General features: G+C 37.4%; 1 protein-coding gene across 2 annotated transcripts in view; it reads left to right on the top strand.

Annotated features, from left to right (window-relative positions):
* Positions 1–21699, top strand: part of TENM2 (teneurin transmembrane protein 2) — a 543058-nt gene that overhangs the window by 209657 nt on the left and 311702 nt on the right. The window contains exon 3 of one of the 2 annotated variants that reach the window (XM_009890877.1): positions 10641–10724. The exons of the other annotated variant lie outside the window; for it this stretch is intronic. Coding sequence (XP_009889179.1) covers positions 10641–10724 — 84 coding nt within the window. The remainder of the gene's footprint in view (positions 1–10640; positions 10725–21699) is intronic. 2 annotated transcript variants of the gene reach the window in all.

The raw sequence follows: 21699 nt of genomic DNA, 5'->3' as shown, positions 1-21699 counted from the left end.
TAGAATTATCAAGATCGTTACTGTAATTGAGCCTTCATTTGAAGCTAGGTCATTATGCAATATTTTCTGCTTGTTTATTATACAAAAATCTATTGTTGTAACTTAATTCAGTGGTAAAGAAGGGGCAAAACAAAAAAAAAATTGGCTACTAATTCCTCTGAACTTTTGGAGTCCATACATAAATTTTGAACTTCTATGGTCCATTCTCATACTAAAAAGAAAATTGACAACAGTGGACATCATTTCACTGCCTTTTCATTTCTGGCTTGAGAACAATTAGAAGTTTCCACTTATTGCAAATTAAGTTCAGAATTCTCCAAAAATTAAACCCTTCTCATGCATCTTCTGCATGATTGGAGGTACTTAGTGGACTTTTTTCTTAGGTGGGTTGTCTTTTCTATTTCAAATCAATATAATCTCCCTAATTGTGTACATAAAATGTTATATGCCATGCCACAAGGTTATGGAAATGAGTTGCACCGCTTCTGTATAAATACTGGGATGATTTTCAAAGTACTTCTCTATATGTTCAGTCTCAAAAGGAAGATATGCAGAACACTGCTAGTATTGCCAACAGCATAATGCTGTGGCAGTAAGCAGAGAGCACAGTAGTCTTCTTTCCTTTGTGGATTGTAGTCATTAGACTGCACTACCAGTTGGTGCATTTGTTGGTGTTCATTCTATTTCACATTTGCATTTAAATTCCTGTGGAGGAAAGATAAGACAAAGACGTAAAAAAATGATGCTTATTCACTCTTCACTTGAGCTCCTATTAGAAGTATGACTTTAAGAGAGAGAGAGAGAACATTGGGGGAAAATGCCTAGGTGTTCTTTATAAAACATCGTATGTCCATTCAGTCTCCAGCACACTTCAAAAGGACATATCCCTGAGGTTTTAATGAAAACACAAATCAACAAGGAATAACTAAAAATACACTTAAAATGAAAAGGAAACTAGGTCACTCACCAAATGACTCAGTATTTATTGCTTAGATAGTATATATTGCAGTGTTTTTCACGCCATAAATATCCTTCTGGTACATGTAGAAAGTATTGTCTATGTTTATTTACTATAAAATGTTATCCCTTTTGAGCCATTGTGTCTAATGCTTTCTCTAGAATAGGGCACAACAAACTTGTAATATGTTTAGTATCTCTGTCTTGTCCAGGCAATTATTCTGGCTCTCCTATAAACTGCTTGGTTTGTGAAAACTGGGCAGAGTCCTTAAGGCTAGATTCCATCTCTCAGGAGACAGATGACTGTAAGTCCATCTTAACATGAGGAGGAACTTCTTTACCTTGAGGGTAGTGGAGCACTGGCACAGGCTGCCCAGAGTGGTTGTGGAGTCCCACTCTGGAGACATTCCAAACCCGCCTGGACGCTGTCCTGTGCAACCTGTTGTAGGTGCCCCTGCTCTGGCGGGGGGGTTGGCCCAGATGATCTCCAGAGGTCCCTTCCAACCCTGACCATTCTGTGATTCTGTGTATTTATTTCTAGCCTATGTTGTATGCCGAAGGAAGAAGCTACCATCATGTGTAAGGTAAATGTACATTGTTACATGAAGGAGCTGAGTTAGTCTGGTTCTTTGAGCATGTTACAGCCTCCTGCGCTTTGTTGTTCCATTCACGTAGTAAACTTAATTTTGGTGGGTTTTTTTTAATGAGCTGGGAAAACATATGTACTGAGGTGATCATTATCTGTATGCCAACTGTTATCCAGGGTAGTGAGGACAAAGACAGTGAAAAATTTCCTGAAGAATCGCATGATGCTGAATGGGTGGGAGAGAAAACAGTAGGTGAAATTGATAATTGCTGAGGAAATACGATGGGCTCTGAAGTGTCTATTGTTTTTCAGGAAAGTTACGTTAGTGCAACAGGGAACAATCCTAGGAAAGGATATCCATATGATGCTACAGTAATGCAAACAACCCCCTTCTTACGACAAACAAGAAGAAGCAGTGGAAAGTTTATGTAAAGAACAAAACAGAAAATATCACCACTGCCATTGTATAAAGGTGTGGGATGTCCATTCCCTGAATGATATGTTGAATTCCCGTTCTTCCATATAAAGAATGATACAGTAGAACTGCAAATGATAAGAGCCAGTGAGATGGGTTACTCTAGTATGGCATAGTTTCCTTGTGAAGAATGACTTTAATAGTTTAGTGTTCTTTAGCGTAAAAAAAACCAAACAGTGACTGGTGACGTGATTGGAGTGACACTGTGTCACAGAGTGTCACTGGAGTGACATGATTGTTGACACCAAGTTGGGTGGGAGTGTTGATCTGCCTGAGGCTAGGAACCCCCGCAGCGCGGCAGGCATGGGGAAGTGTGGCTGGAAACCTGTCCGGCAGAAAAGGACCTGGGGGTGTTGGTCAACAGCCGACTGGATGTGAGCCAGCAGAGTACCCAGGTAGCCAAGAAGGCCAGCAGCATCCTGGCTTGTGTCAGGACTAGTGTGGCCAGCAGGACTGGGGCAGTGATCGTCCCCTTGTACTCAGCACTGGTGAGGCCCCACCTCGAGTGCTGTGTTCAGTTTTGGGCCCCTCACTCCAAGAAAGACATTGGGAGTCTGGAATGTGTCCAGAGAAGGGCAACGAAGCTGGTGAGGGGTCTGGAGCACAAGTCTTCTGAGGAGCGGCCGAGGGAAGTGGGGTTGTTTAGTCTGGAGACAAGGGGGCTGAGGGGAGACCTTGTCGCTCCATACAACTACCGGAAAGGAGGGTGTAGCGAGGCGGGGTTGCTCTCTTCTCCCAGGTGACAAGCAATAGGACAAGAGGAAATGGCCTCAGGTTGCGCCAGGAGCGGTTTAGGTTGGATATTAGGAAAAATTTCTTCAGTGAAAGGGTTACGAAGCATTGGACCAGGCTGCTCAGGGAAGTGGTGGAGTCACCATCCCTGGAAATCCTTAAAAGATGAGTAGATGTGGCACTTAGGGACATGGTTTAGTGGTGGACTTAGTAGGGCTGGGTTAACAGTTGGATTTGATGATCTGGAAGGTCTTTTCCAACAAAAACAATCCTATGATTCTATGAGTTCATGCAGTGGTGAGTGACACAAAGAATGCGAATAAGGAATGATTGTTCACTGTTTTTCCCCCATATGGGAACTATACAACATCAAATTAGCAAATGGCAGATCCAAAATGAACAAAAATCTACTTCATATAATATTCAGGGAAGTTGTTAGACTTCTTGTCCCAAGACTTTGTAAATAGTAACAATGTATACTGGTTCAAAGCCAGGCTTGAGAAATTCATGGAAGAAAAATCCAACCAGGGCTGTTGAATAAAAATTTTAGGAAAACTGAGAGAGAAACTCCTGGCGTTTCAGAGGCTATTCTGAAGGATTATCTTGATATGTTTACTCTACTCTTACACTTTTCCTTAGGCTAAAGATGTGATAAAAGATCTTCGATCTGACTTGCTGCAGGTTGTGCTTACATTCTTTGTTGAAGAGTACTAAGAATAATTTTGTTTCAAAGCTATAGGTGACCTTATTATAGAGGCTGAAGAGATAGTTGGTAAAATTTGAGATGGAAATCTTGTCCTTTGTAATTTTTTTCCCCAACAAATAAGACAGTAAGTTTGTCTACTTGTCTTCTTGTGAATTCTGTGTCAGTTCTTCAAAATTGTTTACAGGCACAGATGACAAATTCAATTTTACCAACTAAATTACTTGAAAACTGTAATTTGATTTTTTTTTTTCCCCCCACTAATAGAACTTGCTGTAGAAAGAGAAGAGAGAAGTAAGTAAAAGCAGGTCTAAAGGTGGGTGAGGCTCATCAATTAATTAACTTGCCGTAAGAATTTAAAAACGAACAGTTCTTAACAGCAAATAACGTAACGGTATAATGAGGATGTCAGATGCTGAAGTTACTTTAAGAGCTGCTTTGTTTTGTTTTGTAAGGCATTATAATTGCTAGAATGTCAATCTCAATCACCAACCTCCTAGGAACAGAACTGTATGTATTTGTTTTAGTGTTTCTTTGTATTTTTAGGGCTTGCTTCATTTTAAATGAGTAGTGAGCTATGGTGTTAGAACCATACAGGATGATGTAAGACCAATGGAATATTTAGGCCGTTGAAAAAATAGGCAGTATGTCAGTAGGACTAATGTGGTAGCGCTTTGGGCCTTACCTTTTTTTTTGTCTATATGTCTTAGCTTTACACTGTTCCTTCAACAGAATAAATCATGCTTTGTTGGTTTGCTCTTATCTTTGTTTTGGAGGAGGAGCAGGGTGACGCAACACCCAACATGTGGTTATAATAATTTAGCGCTATTAGAATTGCACGCTTGTACTGGAAAACCTTCTTTGCATTGTTTTGTGAATCCCTTAGTGTTAATTTCATAGCTGTCGCAGTGTCCATTCTGCTGACACTAGTTGATAAGTTAAAAGAAGTGCAGTCTTACCAAGAGCAGCTAACTTTGGTTTGTTCCCTCACAAAAGAAGCAGCAAAGTAGTATGTGGCAGATAATTTCTACTGTAGCGGTTTGGTTGACTTACTCTTTCTTTTCACTTTCAAGCTGAAAAAGTACAGGAAATCAATATATATCCCACAATAAGGAGGAAAAATCTTTTTAAGGAATTCTTTTTAGAATTTAAATTCTTTTTAGCCTTTATACAGCAGTTTTGTGTGCTGCCAAAAGTGAAGAACAGCAGCAGGTGCTTTAACTGAAGTGTTGATTGGTTGTAGTACAGCGCATATAGTCCCCTCTAAATTTAAACTTTGTACCTGACCACTGTTGTTGTAAAACTTGGTTAATGTGAATTTTGTCACCGTATTTATTTAAGGATACTGGGTATACTGAATGTTTTTTTTTTCTTTCCAGGCATTAAGTTTTTGATCTAAAAACATAGTCATTAGAACATAAGCTGAACTAATAGTAAAGTGTTAATTGGGAGAAAGACTGGAATGGAAGAGGTATTAAAGAAAGATAAAGCAACCTTAGCGTACCTGTAGTTGCTACTTGAGACTGAAGCTTTTCTTAGTTTTTAATGAATTATTCGCATGAGAATTGTGGCATATGGTTTTATAAATTACAGGGATGTTGACCCGTAGCTGAGTCATTGACTTTTATGGGGATACTAACCCATTCCTAACAGCATGAAGTAATAGTTGTTAAATTGACCCTTACTTTAAAAAGCAAAGCAAAACAAACCCAGAAGGAAACAGCATGAGGAAAAGAAAAATGTTACGAAGTTCCACTTAGAGTTTTTCTTTTTATGCAAGTCAATGATCATGTTGAATTAAGAGGCAATTATGACTAGTTTAGATGTTAGGGCTTGACTATTCAGGGGCATTTGAGAAGAGGAAATGAAAATACAAAATGAAGGTATTTCTCATTTTAAGTCCTATACTGTTGTCTCTAATGTTGATTCTGTATAAAAGGTATGGGCAATGCACTTGGAAAATCCAGCCCCTGGTGCAGTAGATCTGTTGCTTGTCATGTTTGGTAATACTTAGGACGTCATAAATAGCAATGTGAGCCAAAAATCCTTCCAACTCCCATTTTGTAACCTTACCTTTGGTAGACTGAGGAGAGGGAAAATGGCGTATTTACTGTTGAGCTCACTGAACTATAATAAGCTTTCAAATGTGCTTGAATGAAAACTCGAGCATTTTCCTTTATAGCATGTCATTCTTGCATGAATATTTGGTTGTGTGTAAATACATTTAAGTCTGTACTTTCAAAAAATACAATACGTCTTGTGGATGTTTTGTATTGGAGAATAATTCTGCTTGAGAGCTGCTAGTATACTATGCAGGTAAAGCTTTTTTTAAGTTTAATTGGCTTTAAGTTTAATGTGCTTCAGAGCAGAGAAAAATGAATACAACTTTTGTAAAAGATCAAACAAAACATTGGATATAACACGGGCAATAGAAGGTAATAGAGTAAAACAGCAGATAGTAATTCTGTCAAGACAATATAGGAAAAGAAAAATTGTATGGCCCTTTTTATTTCAGAACAATTCATATTCCAATACTTTTGTGCATGATTTTTATATTACTGGCATTTTTCTGATTTCTTCATAATCATTATTTGCCTCCAGAAATGGTATACGTATAGGTTAGAGTACCGCATTTGTTACATCTGTCCAGTATGCTTGATCCAAAGTGTTAGGGGAGAATGTGATGAAAAAAGAAAACCAAAAAAAGGTGATTTGAGGAAAACACAGAGCTTTGACCTGCCCAGCACTCAGAGAGTGTTCTGTCAGTTGTTACGGTTTTTGTCCTATTCCTCAAACCCCCTAATGATCAGTAATAAATGTTGAGCAAATAGCAATGAAAATGTACTAAGGTACTAACGGAGGAGCAACTTCTGCCCCCGGAAAGTGTTCAATAGAGAGGAAATCGGAGGCAATTGGGACAAGCCCAGCGCATGTAGGTGTGACAGAAATGGAGTGAGTATTCAGTACTGGATGGTTTTGTGTGAATATTAGGAGGGAGGGGAAGCAGCTTGAGAAATTAAAGGTGTTTATTTGTAAGACCTTCTTTTAATGGTCCTGAAGTGCTAGTTTATAAAAATAAGCCATCTTTTTAGCTTATTACCAGTAAAAATTGGTTTATGCCACTTTGATAAATAGAAGAGGGAAAATGAGAACAGAGTTAAGGAGGATATTTAGGCTCTGATCGTATTTAAAGTTCCACAGTCATTTCCTGGATGAATGCTGACGGAGAGGCATAAGAATTATGGATGGAGGAAGCAAATCTTATAAAATGCACAAAGTTTTCATGCTGCAAAAAAACCCCAAAACCATAAACAGTGTGCTATCATCTTAAAGGGTGGAGCACATACTATATTGGTAGCCAAGCTTTTAGTCATGCCTATTGGGAAATGTTAAAAAATGAAATTCCAGAATACCTGACTAAACTAGTAAGGTTGCAAATTCATAGTGAATAGTTGGAAGCATCCATTCAGACAGGGCGATGAAGGGGAAAATTCCGAAGGAAGAAAACAACTGGGGAGGAAGGGAGAGAGAGAAAGAAGAGACAGGAGTGATACTTGTTCCCAGATAGGTAACAGTTAGGAGTCATTGTGAGGCCAGATCAAAAGAGGAGCGATACATTAGGAACACGATATCTGGTGATCAGCCGAATAGCTGTGAGAAAGACGTGTCCTGTGGGGCTCTGCGGTGGGATCCTGATGAGCGGCACCTCTGACTGCGGGATGCTCAGAGGTGCTTGCTGCTTGCTGGTTACACGGCATAGCCATAGAGGGGGAATGAAAATGGGGAGAGTAATTACAACCTTTCCCTGTCAGCCTTTCTGTTGGACAGCAAGAAGACATCGTGTAGGTCTCGTCAGAGTGCCAGGCCTCGTGGGAGACTGTTGGGGCGTGAGGGAAATCAGGTAAATGTTAGAAAGTAATAGAGTTGCGAAGGCAGAGTATCAGTTTCTGAAGAGGCTGCTGTGGGGAAAGGAGAAGAAAGTGAATTTGCCAAGTACAGTGCAGAAGAGAAGTAGCTAGTCTGCACATTGTATACATCACAGCAGACCGGTTTAGGAATCGCAGTATTTGTTTTCTCAATTTTCAAAAGGTGTTGCTAGTATTTATACTATTATTTAAAGTTAGTTGTATCAGCCTTGATTTTTAACTTAAACTGGGACTCGAGACAGCAAGCCAAAACCTGCTACTCCTTCACCTTTGAAAGCAGTGCAGAGAAAGCAGGTTTTTCTCTCTGTCGGTTACTGTAGGAGCAAACAGACCTGTGGGCATTGGGGGGGTTGTGTTTTAGGGGAATGTATAAGAGAAAAGCATGGTAAATTCACACAGGTTTTCCTTTTTCCAGATGTAAAGTGTGGTGTTTGATAGGGACTAAAATTAAGTTAATGATCTAAAAATTTACTTACAAAAGATTTTTTTCCTAATTTTTGGCAAGGCCAAAGTTTGTAGGTCATAGTCTTTTCTTTCCTGTCTGATAATTGCAAAATCCATTACTATTCCTTTGAGATGTTTTCTATGAAAGACTGTACTAAATTTGAATAAAAGCCTAATAAGTAGATTAGTTAGAACAATAGTCCTCATGAGGATGTTTGATTCTGAGTGTAGCTGCTAGAGATAACCCTAAATGCAATTAGGCTTAACTCCCTGTGAGTGTCAAAGGAAGGTAATACCCATGGAGACTTCCCTTCAAATGACACTATTTTTAAAGCATCTGAACATTTAAATTATTCTTTGGGTATTGGTAACAAACTTTTCTTTCAATTGTTGTTAATTTTTTTTTTTTTAATTGTTGGAGAACCAGAGCTTGGAAACTTATGATTTAGTCATCATTTTTAGATGTTTCACATCAAAAAGAGGGATGGCTTAGCTTCCTTGGGGGAACAGTTTGTTGTCCTCATCTCTACCCTTTGTAATTGTAAGGATCAAATAACCCAAAGTGGCCACAGACAGGTAAAAAGAGAAAATAGCAGATTTGGTAACATACAGAGGCTTAAAGGGTAATGTGATAAAATGTCAATAGATAAACTGTTGATGGATTAATTCTGTTTTTTTCTCTTAAAAGAGAAATGAAAGCAAAACTTCTATTATAGCAAAAATAGAGGCAGTAAAGATTTTAAAAATCTGCATATTATAGGATGTGATATCACAGAAACTGTAAAATTGTAAACTGCAAAAATTGTTTAATTTGATTGTAAGTGCCAGAGAAGAATTGCCCTGGATTTGGTCCCATGTTCTCATAAAAAAGGAAAAGAAAAAAAAAGCTTCATAAAACAATTCCGTGACTTCTTTTCTGATATATTCCTGTGTATGCATGTGTTTATGTATATTTATATAGCGGATGAGGGAAAGGCTGTGGATTTTGTTTACCTGGACTTTAGTAAAGCCTTTGACACCGTTTCCACAGCGTTCTGCAGAGACTGGCTGCTCCTGCCTTGGACAGGAATACACTTCGCTGGGTAACGAACTGGCTGGCTGGCTGTGCCCAGAGAGTGGTGGTGAATGGGCTTAAATCAAGTTGGCGGCCGGTCACAAGTGGTGTTCCCCAGGGCTCAGTGTTGGGGCCAGTTCTGAAGCTGTCCGGCAGAAAAGGACCTGGGGGTGTTGGCCAACAGCCGACTGGATATGAGCCAGCAGTGTACCCAGATAGCCAAGAGGGCCAGCAGCATCCTGGCTTGTGTCAGGACTAGTGTGGCCAGCAGGACTGGGGCAGTGATCGTCCCCCTGACATTTAGCCATCTTAGCAAACTCTGTTTGGTTTTTATTGTTTGTAAAAGTAGAACTTGTCCCTTAAAATTACTTTTTACCCCCAAAGCCAGCAATTTAAAACTCAGGAGCTGTCATTCTTTGAAATTATTTCTGTTGCGAGCATTTCAGATCCAAAATATTTGTGCTCCTAACAAATAGTCAATTTGTTGTCTTAGACCTTTAGCATACAAGGTGGTTTTCTATTATTTTGGTCAACTGTTTTTACATCTTTAAGTGTCATTGTGTTGCCTTTTTTTCTTTGCATATAATAAATTACTGTGATATATAGAACATATTTTCATTGTTGATTCTGGTGAGTCTTGGGTGCAAGAATGAATTATTATCTGATAAAACTTATTAAGGTTTTGAACCTGAGTTATGCCAAGTAAAATAATTTCCCAGTGAAGCCTTAAAGGCAGTGAAGAACAAGAATTGAAGTGACCATACATTAATTATTAGTCGTCTTGTCTTACTGGTTTATGCAAGGAAATTCATGTAAATAAATAAAAATAGGTTTTATGTTTCCTGTTTACTACATCTGAAAACTATCCTGTTGTTGTTGTGGAATTCAATAACAATATTCAATTGATTTTGTGCTTTTCAAATGTAAGAGGACTCGCTAATTTCTTCATGTTTATAAAAATCCAGGTATATTTGAATTAGTTGTACAACCAAAAGAAACCTGTTTCCTTTTTAGTCAAAGAAAAAGACTATTCAAAACTAAAAGGGGTGGGGGTTTTTTGGTGTATATTAAAATCTGTTTTCGTAAAGCTAGAGATTTTTTATGAAACAGAAAAGAAAAAAAAATTGCCAGTTTCACTGCTTCACGTCTAGCTGAGATGCAGCAGAATGAGCCTGATTATGTTGGCAGTCAGTGTAAAAGTGATCATGCTGCTGCAATAAACACGTAAGAAGTGATTTTTTTTTACAGCTGAAAGTGTCCATTTTCCAAATGTATCTCAAGCCTCTGTTTTTAGATAAGAAAAACTTTTTAAAGGATGTAATAATACATACTTGGCTATAGGAGTACTAGATAATACACTGAAAAAAGTTAGTATGGTCTTCAATACTCACTGTACAGCATGTATGGAAACTCCCATGGACTTCAAGTTAAATTCTAACATGTGTATTATAGCCAGATCTTTATGCTCTCTGTCCTTTTTGTGGTTAATGACACCGACAGTGGGTACACGTACGGCCTGCAAAGCAAGATTTCAGCAGTACTACTGCTACTCAATACGCCTTTTTATATGTCATTGATAACAAGAGAAAAGAATTCTCAATCTCTAGGTAATAATGAGTAGAGTATTTTTTTTATTATTCGGGAATGCTTTGGGTGGGAGGAGGTGAAACATTCTTTTGGCTGTATTACACCAAAGGTGAATGGAATGGAAGAAAAGGAGGAAAAGAGCCATGTCTAAAATGTATTTGTTTTATTTCATTTAGATTTTCACACACACCTTTCTGAGAAATTGAAAGACAGACAGACAAGCTGGCAGCAGCTGGCTGAGACAAAGAACTCTCTAATACGTAAGGTTTTTATCTTGCTTAAACTGTATGCCTTGTAAACTTAGAACCTAGTTTAGAATGTGTGGGTTTTGCAATGATTAATCTAGTTCTGTTTATGTTCTGCTTATTATGTATTGTGGGGTTCTTTTGTTGTGGTTTTGGTTTGTTTTGTTTTTTCTCCTGGGTGTTTATATTCTGTTGAAGAAACCTGATCTCTTTACTGCTTATCTCTAGTTCATTGTTGAGTAATACCTTCCTGATTTGATTGAACTAAGTAAAGGTGTTTTTTTATTGGGAATCGTCACTGGGTGGTGAAGGAGCTGCCTTTTCCCTGAGCTGATACTGCTTCATGGGCTGGGGTCATTACATGGGGAGAAAGAGAGCTACAACATGTAAGAGATGCCAGATCTGGGTACACATAGGCATAATTTAAAAACAATATAGTACCTGTATCTAGCACTATTTTCACAAAGGCAATTACATATGTTTTATCCCATTGGTAAAAGCTTACATGTGATACATGTTTCTTCAGTGATTCTTAAGTCTGACTTTCTAATGAAAGATTTAGCGAGAGCTCTGTTCATCTTTAGTCTTGATTTGAATTTTTTTGATCTAACAGTTTCAGATTCAGACAGTCACACGTGGTGTGTCACTGCAGTTTTGGATCTTAGGGGCTGGGCAAAACAATCAGGGGGGTTTGTTGGTTTTTCTGGTTTTATAGGGATTCACCTCATTGACAGACATTTATTTTTTTTAAGTACCACTACTCCCCCCCACACACACACACATACCTTTTGTTTACCTGAGAGCAAAACTCCTTTGGTAGGAGGAGGATGTATAGAAAATAGGTTGCAGTGTACTTTTTAGCAGAAGAAAAAAATAACAAGCTGCAGTAATATAAACCCAAAGACATCTAAAGGAATTTTAATACAAGGATAATGATTCAGTGACATCTTCCTCTTGATGTTTCTTGAATTCAAAAAATGGTTTTCATTCATTGGATGTGTACACTTAGGTTAGCTGTAGTATCAGTATGTGCCCTTACTAATTTAGCAGGGGCCATTTTTCATGAAGTCTTTTGTCCTCAACACTGAAATTTTTGCCTTGTATTTGACTGCATAATGAGATGAAAGATATGTTTTGATATTTCATTCTTTTCTTCCATTGCAGCTGTGACCTAGTGCCTACATGAAAGATACCTTTCCATTTGGGCTTTTAATTTAAGCTCTTAAGTAAGCGCTTTGCAAAATTAGGGCCCTAACCAGGAATAATATTCTGCTTGCTTAATATTTAAATGAGACATAAAACAAGGTTTTCTCATCACCCCCAATTTGATTTTCTGATATACTTCTTTCCATAATTGCTTGATTGTTGGTAAAAACTAGTGAACGGCATCATGCTTTGAATCTCAAACAGTGTCTGAGCAAATACTGGGACAGTTTCTTACATCAAATTCTGGAAAGCACTGAGCATCTGTGAACATTTTGTAGTTAAAGCAGCCCAAGAATGCTCAGTGTGTTTTCAAGCTGGAGATAAGGACCGTTTTTCGTATTTCCATGCTGCTTAGAAGATTGGGAGCAAGAGCATTTGGTAGACCAATTAAATTTCCATAATGCTGGTATATAATACTGCAAATTGCCCAAGATGGCATGTGTATGGTTGGTAATAAAGGTGAAATTAATAAAGAATGGAGATGATCTTGTATATATCTCTGCATTTCTGAAGCATTTATGATTATTGTTGTTGCAGAAGGGGGTTTGGCAGAAGTAAAATGAATGGCTTATGCTACTTAGGCCATACGTAATCTCAAAGAATAATACGGGAATGCGTTTTCCAGGACCACAGAAGGGTTTAGCCCTACAAATTGCATCCGTCTGAACAATACCTTTTCTCATTTGAAGCTTTGAGGCTTTTCATCCAATATTGTTTCTCTTTGGTTTAGTTCTTTTCCTTGATGACCTGATACTCTTTCTCATTCAGGCAAATTTGATTTATATATTGCTTTTAATTTTTGGTATTGTATTTGATCAGGGCTCTATAAATTAAGAAGAACATGAGAATGTATTAATAACTATATAGCAACTCAAAAATAATTGATGGTATTATTAATTCTCATCTCAGGCTTGACAGTAACATGCATTTAAAAAAATAATTGAACTAAGACAAGCAATGGAAAAACTTAGGACTTTTTATGACTTTTATAAATCTAAGTACTTGGACATACTAAATCTGATATCACTAATAAAATATTTTGTTGCATGCTCTCTCAATGTGATAAGAAAGGTGCAGTGAGCTTATAGATTCAGATGTGCTGACTGGCGTTGATGTCAGCCAAATGTATTATGTTAATAATTCAAGGGAATTGCCCAAAACAAGCTGTATCTCTCTTCCTTTTAAAAAGTGCCATAGGATTTAATTTTTTTTACATCAATCTGGATGCTGCCAAAAACAGACAGATGGCACTAACCTTGGTTTACAGCCTCAGCTGGCTGAGAATGCATCCAAATAGTGTTGCGAAGCTTTCAGTGTGTGTGTTGTGTCAACAGAAGAGGACTCTTTGTATCACCAGAAGTAGAGCCCTCAGACATTTAATTTTAAAGGTAACCAGCTATCAGGTGTGCTCATTTAGTGGGTGGATTGCTTTGCTGTGTTCTAATAAAACATTAGATTTCTTGATCTATTCAGTCTTTGCTTTGCTAAGGAGAAAGATGCTGCTGGTGCAGACCAAGAGGTATTGGGAAAAAAGGAGGTTAAGTGCTGAACATGGATGTTATAATGGTCAGTGCTTCAGAAACACGGGCAGAAGGACTGTTGTCAAATCAACGTTCAGACTCTGGAAGGAAAAAGGATAAAAGTGTCTTATAGGGAAATATCTCCTGTACCTTGTGTTTGGATTAGACCTAAATCTCACCTTTTCTGACTTCTCCTTTTCTGGGAGAAGAGTTCTTAATAGATTAAAAAAAATAAAAAGTACCAACCCCAAAATATCTTAAATCTATCTCATACTAAGCATTCAGGATTAAAAACAAAACCAACCAAACAAAAGAACAAAACCACCCTGGTTTCTTTTTATAGCTGTAAAATAATGCAACAAAAGCTTAGAAATTTATCAAAATCATTAAGTAATGCTTTTAAAGCATTCAGATAGTGTAATGTTGAGCAATATATAAAAGCAAAAGAAGACATTTAATAGCATTCTGCTTAGAGTCTGATTTGAATAGGACACTGAGAGGGCTGTGCTTCTCATTAAATAATAAAGATTAAAGGATCGGTTCTTTATATGTTAAGTGCAAGCCAACCTGAACAGTAAGTGCAATAGAAGACTTAAAAGGGAGGGAGAAAGGATTAAATCAGTGTCCTGGTTTGAGGTAAACCAGAATCAAGTAATTAAAACACATGTGCACTGCAAGTGGTTGTCAGGCAGCCTTTTTCTACCGTTTCCTATCTTTTGGTTCACTTTTCAGCCCTTGTAGTCTGGGTTAAGCATCTTTGCTGTTTGTTTCAACGTGATGATCTTAAGTAAACTGTGAACATACAATGTCCAGTTTTGTAGTAGAGTTCATAGTCTCTGAATTCGTGTATAATCCTGTCAACACCAATAGGAGATTTGAATATAGTTACATTCAGTAGTTGGATATAGTTCATAAGCTATGTATTTGATATGTTGTTGCAGCAAGCATACAACTATCTCAAGGATCTATGGTAATCTGTGATGTGCAAGTAAGTTCTTAAAGTAATTTTGGGATGTTATCAATTGAACTGTAATTTAATGAACATAGAATCATAGAATGGTTAGAGTTGGAGGGGACCTTAAAGCTCATCTAGTCCCACCCCCTGCCCTGGGCAGGGACACCCCCCACCAGCCCAGGTTGCTCCAAGCCCCGTCCAACCTGGCCTTGAACACCTCCAGGGATGGGGCAGCCACAGCTTCTCGGGGCAACCTGTGCCAGTGCCTCACCACCTGCAAAGGAAAGAATTTTTTTCTAATATCTAATCTAAATCTACCCTGTGTCAGGTTTAAAACCTTTTCTGGGGAAGAAAATGGATCGGATTTTATCCTATGGTTATGACATTTAGATACAAAATGCAGCTGGTTGTATGGGGATTTGATTTAGGAGGATGATCTCTTATGGCATGACTTTGAAAATCAGCAGTGAGGATGGTAGACTGATGTCCAGTAGCTTTCAGATATAAATAAGTTGAAAATGGTATTTAAATCCTGTGTATGGATACTATGGATAATGTTTATAATAATTCTGTTTAAATCAAAGAAGGGAGGAATTCAGCTCACTTTGCTGCTTTCAACATGGATTTGCCTTACTGAGGATCATATGGGTTTGCATTTCAGGGAGGGGTTTAGGTTTCCATTTTAATGGAAATGTTTTCAAAAATCCATGAGCAAAACCTGGTTTTATCATGGGATTTTAGCAATGATTTCTTTAAGTAGCCAAGTCCAGGCTGTACAATTGCTCTTGCAACATACTGTTTTGTTAAGAAACAATCAACCAGAGAATGTAAACCGCAAAGCCAAAACTGTGTGATAAAATAATGAGAATGTCGGAAATACTGAGGGGGAAGTAAAACTCTCTTACATATTGGGTCCTAGAAGAAAACAAGCTGACAGTTCTACCAGGTGCTTCTCTTAGGAGCAGACTTAACACTTGTTACAGAATTTGTCTTGAAAACACCGGTATTTGAACTAAAGATTTTGCAAATTTGCTTGAGAATCAAAACAGATTGTGTGTTGAAAGACTGAGCTGCTAGCAAAATGCTCGATCATGTCAGATTTATACAAACCGATCTCCTGTGTATTGCACCATGTCCTAGAAAACTGGAAGCCCTGAAAACAAGAATTTATATTTTAAGGAGTTCTTTGACAGCTTATAAAAAATAGCTTCTCCACTTTTTACATGAAGCTTCTACCTTAAAGAAACTGATGAAATAGGTGGTAATTTTTAACACAAGCAGTGACAAAATAAACACCATCTGCTCGTATTGACTTATTCCGTAGTATTCCCATGCTGGGTGATTTTATTTCACTTTTTTTCAGAAATAGTTAATGACACATCTGCTATGTGGTGGAGGTGCATTTTGGGTGATTAAATGTGGACGTAAGTTTAGGGAAAACAATAATGAAACTTTTTCAGGAAACTGGAGAAAATATTAAGCTACTAAGAGGAACTTAAAAAATATATAGCTATGTTGATGTCTTTTTTTTTTTATATTCAGTTTATTATTACATCAAAAATGTGAAACACAGATTTATTCTTTCAAAATACCTGGTTATCATGAAAAACTTCTCATTTAGTCTTTCTTTTACCAAAGCAAAAATCTTTCCACGATGACATTGTTATTCCTCTAAGCAAGCCTAGTTTTCTGACACGTCCATGAATCTGGGGCTGTGAAGAAAGGGCAGTTCAGGTGTCTTGTAGAATCAGTGTCAGATTTGTTTATATGGGTAAAGTATTTAAGGGAGCGTAATGTACAGTGCCTTCACTGCAACTACAGAACAAAATAATAAGATTTATCTAAAGATGCAGTTGAATACTGTACAATAAGAATTTCTGTATACGTGCAGCATTGTTTACTTTCATAGAGTGTGTCTTTATCCTGTAAAGCTCTGTGAAGGTATCTTTCCTCTCAAGTGAGGTAGTTAAGACAAGATGGAATTGTCTGGTGTCCCTGGGTTATTCAAAGACATAATTCATGGCGGTTTGTGTTGTGGCATCTTTTCTTCCCTTTGGTAGAGCTTCATAGTCCTGTTGGTTTGAATATTCCTCTCCTAAAGAGCAGTTTCTTCCCAAATTGCCTGACTATGTCCTACCTTTTCCTTCTCCATCAGCAATGAGAAGTCTTTGTTGTGGGAATTCCTATTTAGCACTTTACTGCAGAGGCATTAACTTAATGAACCACTATACAAAATCCAAGCAATTAGGCTGTTAAACCTGTGTTTACTGTGCCAGATCATATGTCCCTATACTGTTATCAGTACAAGTAGATTTTAATAAACCCAAAAAACTAAATCTCTGGATCCTCCATATAGATGGGCAGATAGTTAATTTTAAGATTTTTGAGGTACATATTAAAGCCATGAATTGGAAACCTTAGGAAAAAAAAAAAAGCTTTGGCTACTTTAGTAGGTAAAAAACCAGGATGGACTCCACACTGACATGAATTCAGACACTTTGTCTAAAACTTTAAAAATCTCAAGTGAAAACAAATTCAGTGTCTTCCCTTCCTGCCACCATGGTGCATTTAATGGTATGAAATCCTTGTCCTCATTTTACAGTTTCACAAAGCATTTTGTCAAGTTATGCAAGTAAAACTGCCTACAGTATAAACAGAAAATTACTTCTGGAAAAAACATAATATAAACAATTTTAAAAGGAGTTGTCCTTTCTTTTTTTTGTTGGGAGACCTGAAGCATATAGTGCGTATAAATGAAGCTTTGCATTACCTGCTTATGAACACTGGCTAAGGAAATATTGATAGAAATATGTTTAAGGGTAAACTTCTGTGCTTGTAGTTATTTTAATACTTTTATTCAAACTTCATTCAATTCATTATTTTAGTAATGCAGGTGTATAAAAGCAGTGTCTGTGCAGTAATACATGATTAATGTTAATTGTTCTGATAAAAGAAAAAAGAGCAATCTGACTTCGTGGATTTTTGCCTTTGCAGGCTGCATAGTAGTTAAAAATCGGAATGAGAATTCATGCGAGTTGCAAAAAGTGTGTACCGCGTACATTAGATAATGAGCATTTGAAGTCATCCCATGTTCATTAGCACTGATAAACAGATCTATGTAAGTTAAGTCTGTATATTACAAACCTTTTCACTTGACCTGATCTGTGTAAACATTGCATTTACAAATTATCAAACCTCGTTGAAAGACAGCCTTATGTATGTGTATTATCATTTCTGTTAATCTGAAACGTTTCTCAGGCTGCTGTGCATGAAGTTAGGGTGAAGAATCCCTTACTTATTCATATCCATATGCATGCTGTGGAACTTGAATAAGGAGGGAGACAAGAAGAACTGATTTAAAAAAATACATTATATACATCTTTTTTATGCTAGTGCCATAATTCCTTAGTTTAGGTATACTTATATTCACTGCTAGGGTAAAAGTGGAGAGAGCCTGACTAGTGCTTTCTTTGTGAATATGTGTAACTTGCTTTTATAAGCACTTTCTTTTGTTTGGATTATGAATTGGAAATATAGTGTACTTTATTCTGAACTGGATCTGCATCTGGGGCAAAATTTTTCTAGTTTCTAATGCCATAATAGTAAGCAAACCAAAATTGATTACATCGTATTTTTTAATAGGGAGAAGCAATGAGGAGATGATGACAGTAAAATATTTTAAACTATGTTCCTTGCAAACTCTTCCCCCTATTAAAGATTTTTACACTGACGATGCATAACTACATTCAGCAGTTGTCAGTGGAAGGCCAAGCCTTTTGATAGAAATGTAGATAGTGGATAGAATTACTGTATCTGAAGAGTTAAATGTGCTTGGGATAATCAGCAGAGGTGAAAAGCTGAGACTTACAGACCTCACTTCGTGATACCCATTTCCTTCCCGGGAGAAGCGAGTTCAGTATTTTCAACCAACTTCACAATATTTCTCCTGCCAGTAAGACTTGCAGACATATCTGGTAATGTGTTTTCCTGCTGCTTCAAAATTTCTTTCCTTAAACAGGATCGTTAGGAGTCAGTATTTGAACCCAATTCAATTGTTTACGTTTCTGAGTGATGGTTCAGCGAGAGAGTGCGCTTCAGAGACAAGTTTCTCTGTAGCGTATATGCTCAGAGTCTGGCTGTGCTTGATTGTACTTGGATACAGTGCCTCAAATCCCATGTGGCTTGAACTACCTGGTCCTGATTAATGCAAATATTGACTGTGGTGTTAATGCCGGGAGGCCTCCAGAAGGACTTACTGAAACTTACTGACATAATCTTTTTTTTTTTTTTTCAAATAAAGACTGATTTTTCTTTGACTAAATAGCTTGTGGAAGTGGGAAATCGAGTGTATTTTGGAAAACTAAATCATCTGCAACTAGGAGGAAAAATCAGGTGGCCTCTTTCTCTTTAGATACCAGAAATCTTCATCTGTTACCTATCTACCTTGCAAAATCTTCAGCCTTCTTTGAGCACTGTAATAATTTCATCTTTAGGGCGAAACTATGCTGCTGCCCTCCCTCCTCTTTCCACTCAAAGGATACTTGGCGATTCTCAGGATTAGTTGTCGATGTTGCCCCTGAGTTTTGATTCTGAAGTTTAACTTTGTGTATCGTGATATTATCATCATTTCAGGGGATGTATATTGGTGCTTCTTTTTAATAGAAAAAACAGTCTGTGCCACCTCCCTGACAGTACAGACTAAACAGCCACATGCTCTCATTTGCCAAGTGCCTGGTTTAGTCACCAGAACTGACATATTCAGAGTAATAAAAGGCATCTCTTCTTTTAGCCGCTGTCAGGCCTCATTCTCTTTATAGAAAGCCTTGTCAAAAGTAACAGAACGGCACTTACTGTCAAACTTCTCGGTGTCTTCCACTCGTGGCACTGGGGTTTGCATCCCTCATTTCCTGCCTCCTTCATTGCAGCTTCATTGTTTCTGAACATTACATTTGATTAAAAGTTATTTTTGTAAAAAATTGCAAGCTCCATATCTTAAAGGCAGTATTCAATACACCTGCATTTTTGTAGCTTAAATTTAGGGTGCGTATCAACAATCTCTTGCATTCAGGAAGAAATTAAGACTCAACCGAAAAATTAAGACCAGAACTGCCATGACTGCCCAGTTCTGCTTACACATAATAAAGGCTAAAGGATCCAAATTCTGCAAAGAGAGGCAGAATTGAAATAAGGAAAGTATGTTTCAGCTAGATTTAGGTGAATCTAGGGAAGACAGATAGGATCGACATGTATTGTATTGATTTCTTCTTTTTCTAAGTCACTTCTGTGATACGCATTACTGACACTCCCTTTAAGGTGGCTCAGAGTTGGTCGAGTCTGCCCTGTCAGGAAGCGGTGTCATTTCAGGCATGCGTACTTGTCAGAGTGGTTAATACTGCTAGTTGGATAATAAAGTAGTAGTAAGATAAAAATACTGCAAATGTTAATTATTACGAAAAATCTAAATGGTATTTGCTTTCCTTTACTCTGCTTTTTCAGATACGGCCTTCTAAATCTGTGGTCTTTGTAGAAATCAAATTGTCTCAAAGTTAGATGTGAAGTAGTGGGAAAGGACAGAAATATCTCTAAGTGTGAGTACACAGATACACTACATATATGTGGAGGAGATTCATACAGACGACATTTGAAATCAGTAAAATCTAAGCACTTGAGCTGCTTTATATAAATTAAGAAATGTTATTTAAAAACAGCTGCTGCTGTTTAAGGTCAGGGATTTTAAATGAAATTATTCCCAAGTCAGAGCACTTGGGTTGTAGCTGGTTTGATTTGGGATATTTTAACTTTGCATTCTAGTTATGATGTTCAACACTTCACTGAGACTTTACAATGGAATAGCTCTCTTGAGTGAGAAGTTGCGGTGTGAAAAAGTATTTTGATTGATAAAGCATTAGAATAGTTCTGTGATCAGTTTCTTGGAGTAGATTTTTGGGGTACGGACATTACTATAGCCTCAGACTTCCCGATATGATCATTCCTCTATGCTTTAGCTTTACTGTAACGATATGAAAGGACTGAATTTGAGGTATTGAGGCTTCCAAGTAAATTTTAAAATGTTTTCTTAGAAAATGTAAAGAATTTACGTTAACAAGATGGAGGCGGCATAATCATAGAAAGCTTCTACCTCTGATTCCCTTGTCAAATTAATATAGCAAAATATATTTTAAAATTTGTATGCTGAACATGTGTATTTAGCCAAATTCCTTAGTCTGCTTTTAATTAATTTAAATGCAGGTCTAAATTTGGTTCTTTGACCAGGTCATGCTTCTGTGCATCATTTTACATGACAATCAAGTCAACATTTAGAAATCCCCTTCCTTCACCTTCATTGTTCTCACTCTATGAACGTCTACTTCAATATTCTTATTTTTTTCGAACCTCAACCCAAGGTAGGAATTCCAGATGAGATTTCCTAAAGATCCTGTTAAATCAAGTTTTTCCAGAAGAATTGGATGGTATTAAGTACTCAGACTTTTTCAAGATCCCTTTGAAGTGTTCTCTCTTGTTGTTCATTTTCTATTCCATTGTGGATCTTGAGAAATTGTCATTTCTGAAATGTGCCTTTTTCTCATTCACCCTAGAGTATGTTGCAAAGACTTGACTTCTCATTTGCAATGAGTTAGCCACCTAATACTCGTGTTAGTTGTGGCCATAGAATTTCATTAATTTCATTAGTAAGTACTTCGCTAACTTTAAGATTATAACGTGTGGCTGGACAGACACTGGAATGTTCAACCTCTGGAAAATTGTGCTGTAACATTTTTTTATTGTTTTTCCAGTAAAACTGCCAAAAATAAACTAAATAAAGAGAGGGGTTGTTTATTCCAAGCCCTGTTGACGTGAGGAGCTATTAAGCCTCCTTGTTGAGGAGGAATGTAAGCACAGGATTATACAGAAAGTTATTATTTATATATGTTCTATAGGTTTAAAAAGGGACATTATGATTTTTATTCCCTACGTGTGAGCCCTTTGCGGTTAGCTGTTTTCTGGAGTTATAAGGGCTTCTATGCAACTGTCATCATTAAGGTGCTGTAACTTTCAGAGTTGCCCTACCCAGTATGCCAGGCATCCCCCGAGAGAGCGATCCAGGGCAGAGCACTGCACTGCTTCTCTTGACATAGTGACCTACTCTCCCTTTATTTTTCCTGTAGCTGCCATAAATTTATACTGCCCAAGTTTAAGTCTCTTGGCATTAACATAAGCAGGCTAGAAATATGTTTAAACCTGACTCCCGAAGCAAGATGAATAGTGCAGCACGTGTGGTTTAGCCTGTATCATCAGAACTATAGATAGA

This window comes from Charadrius vociferus, unplaced genomic scaffold (assembly GCF_000708025.1).
Source record: "Charadrius vociferus isolate BGI_N301 unplaced genomic scaffold, ASM70802v2 scaffold108, whole genome shotgun sequence".
Lineage (NCBI taxonomy): Eukaryota > Metazoa > Chordata > Aves > Charadriiformes > Charadriidae > Charadrius > Charadrius vociferus.
This window is presented reverse-complemented; position numbering and strand designations above follow the sequence as displayed.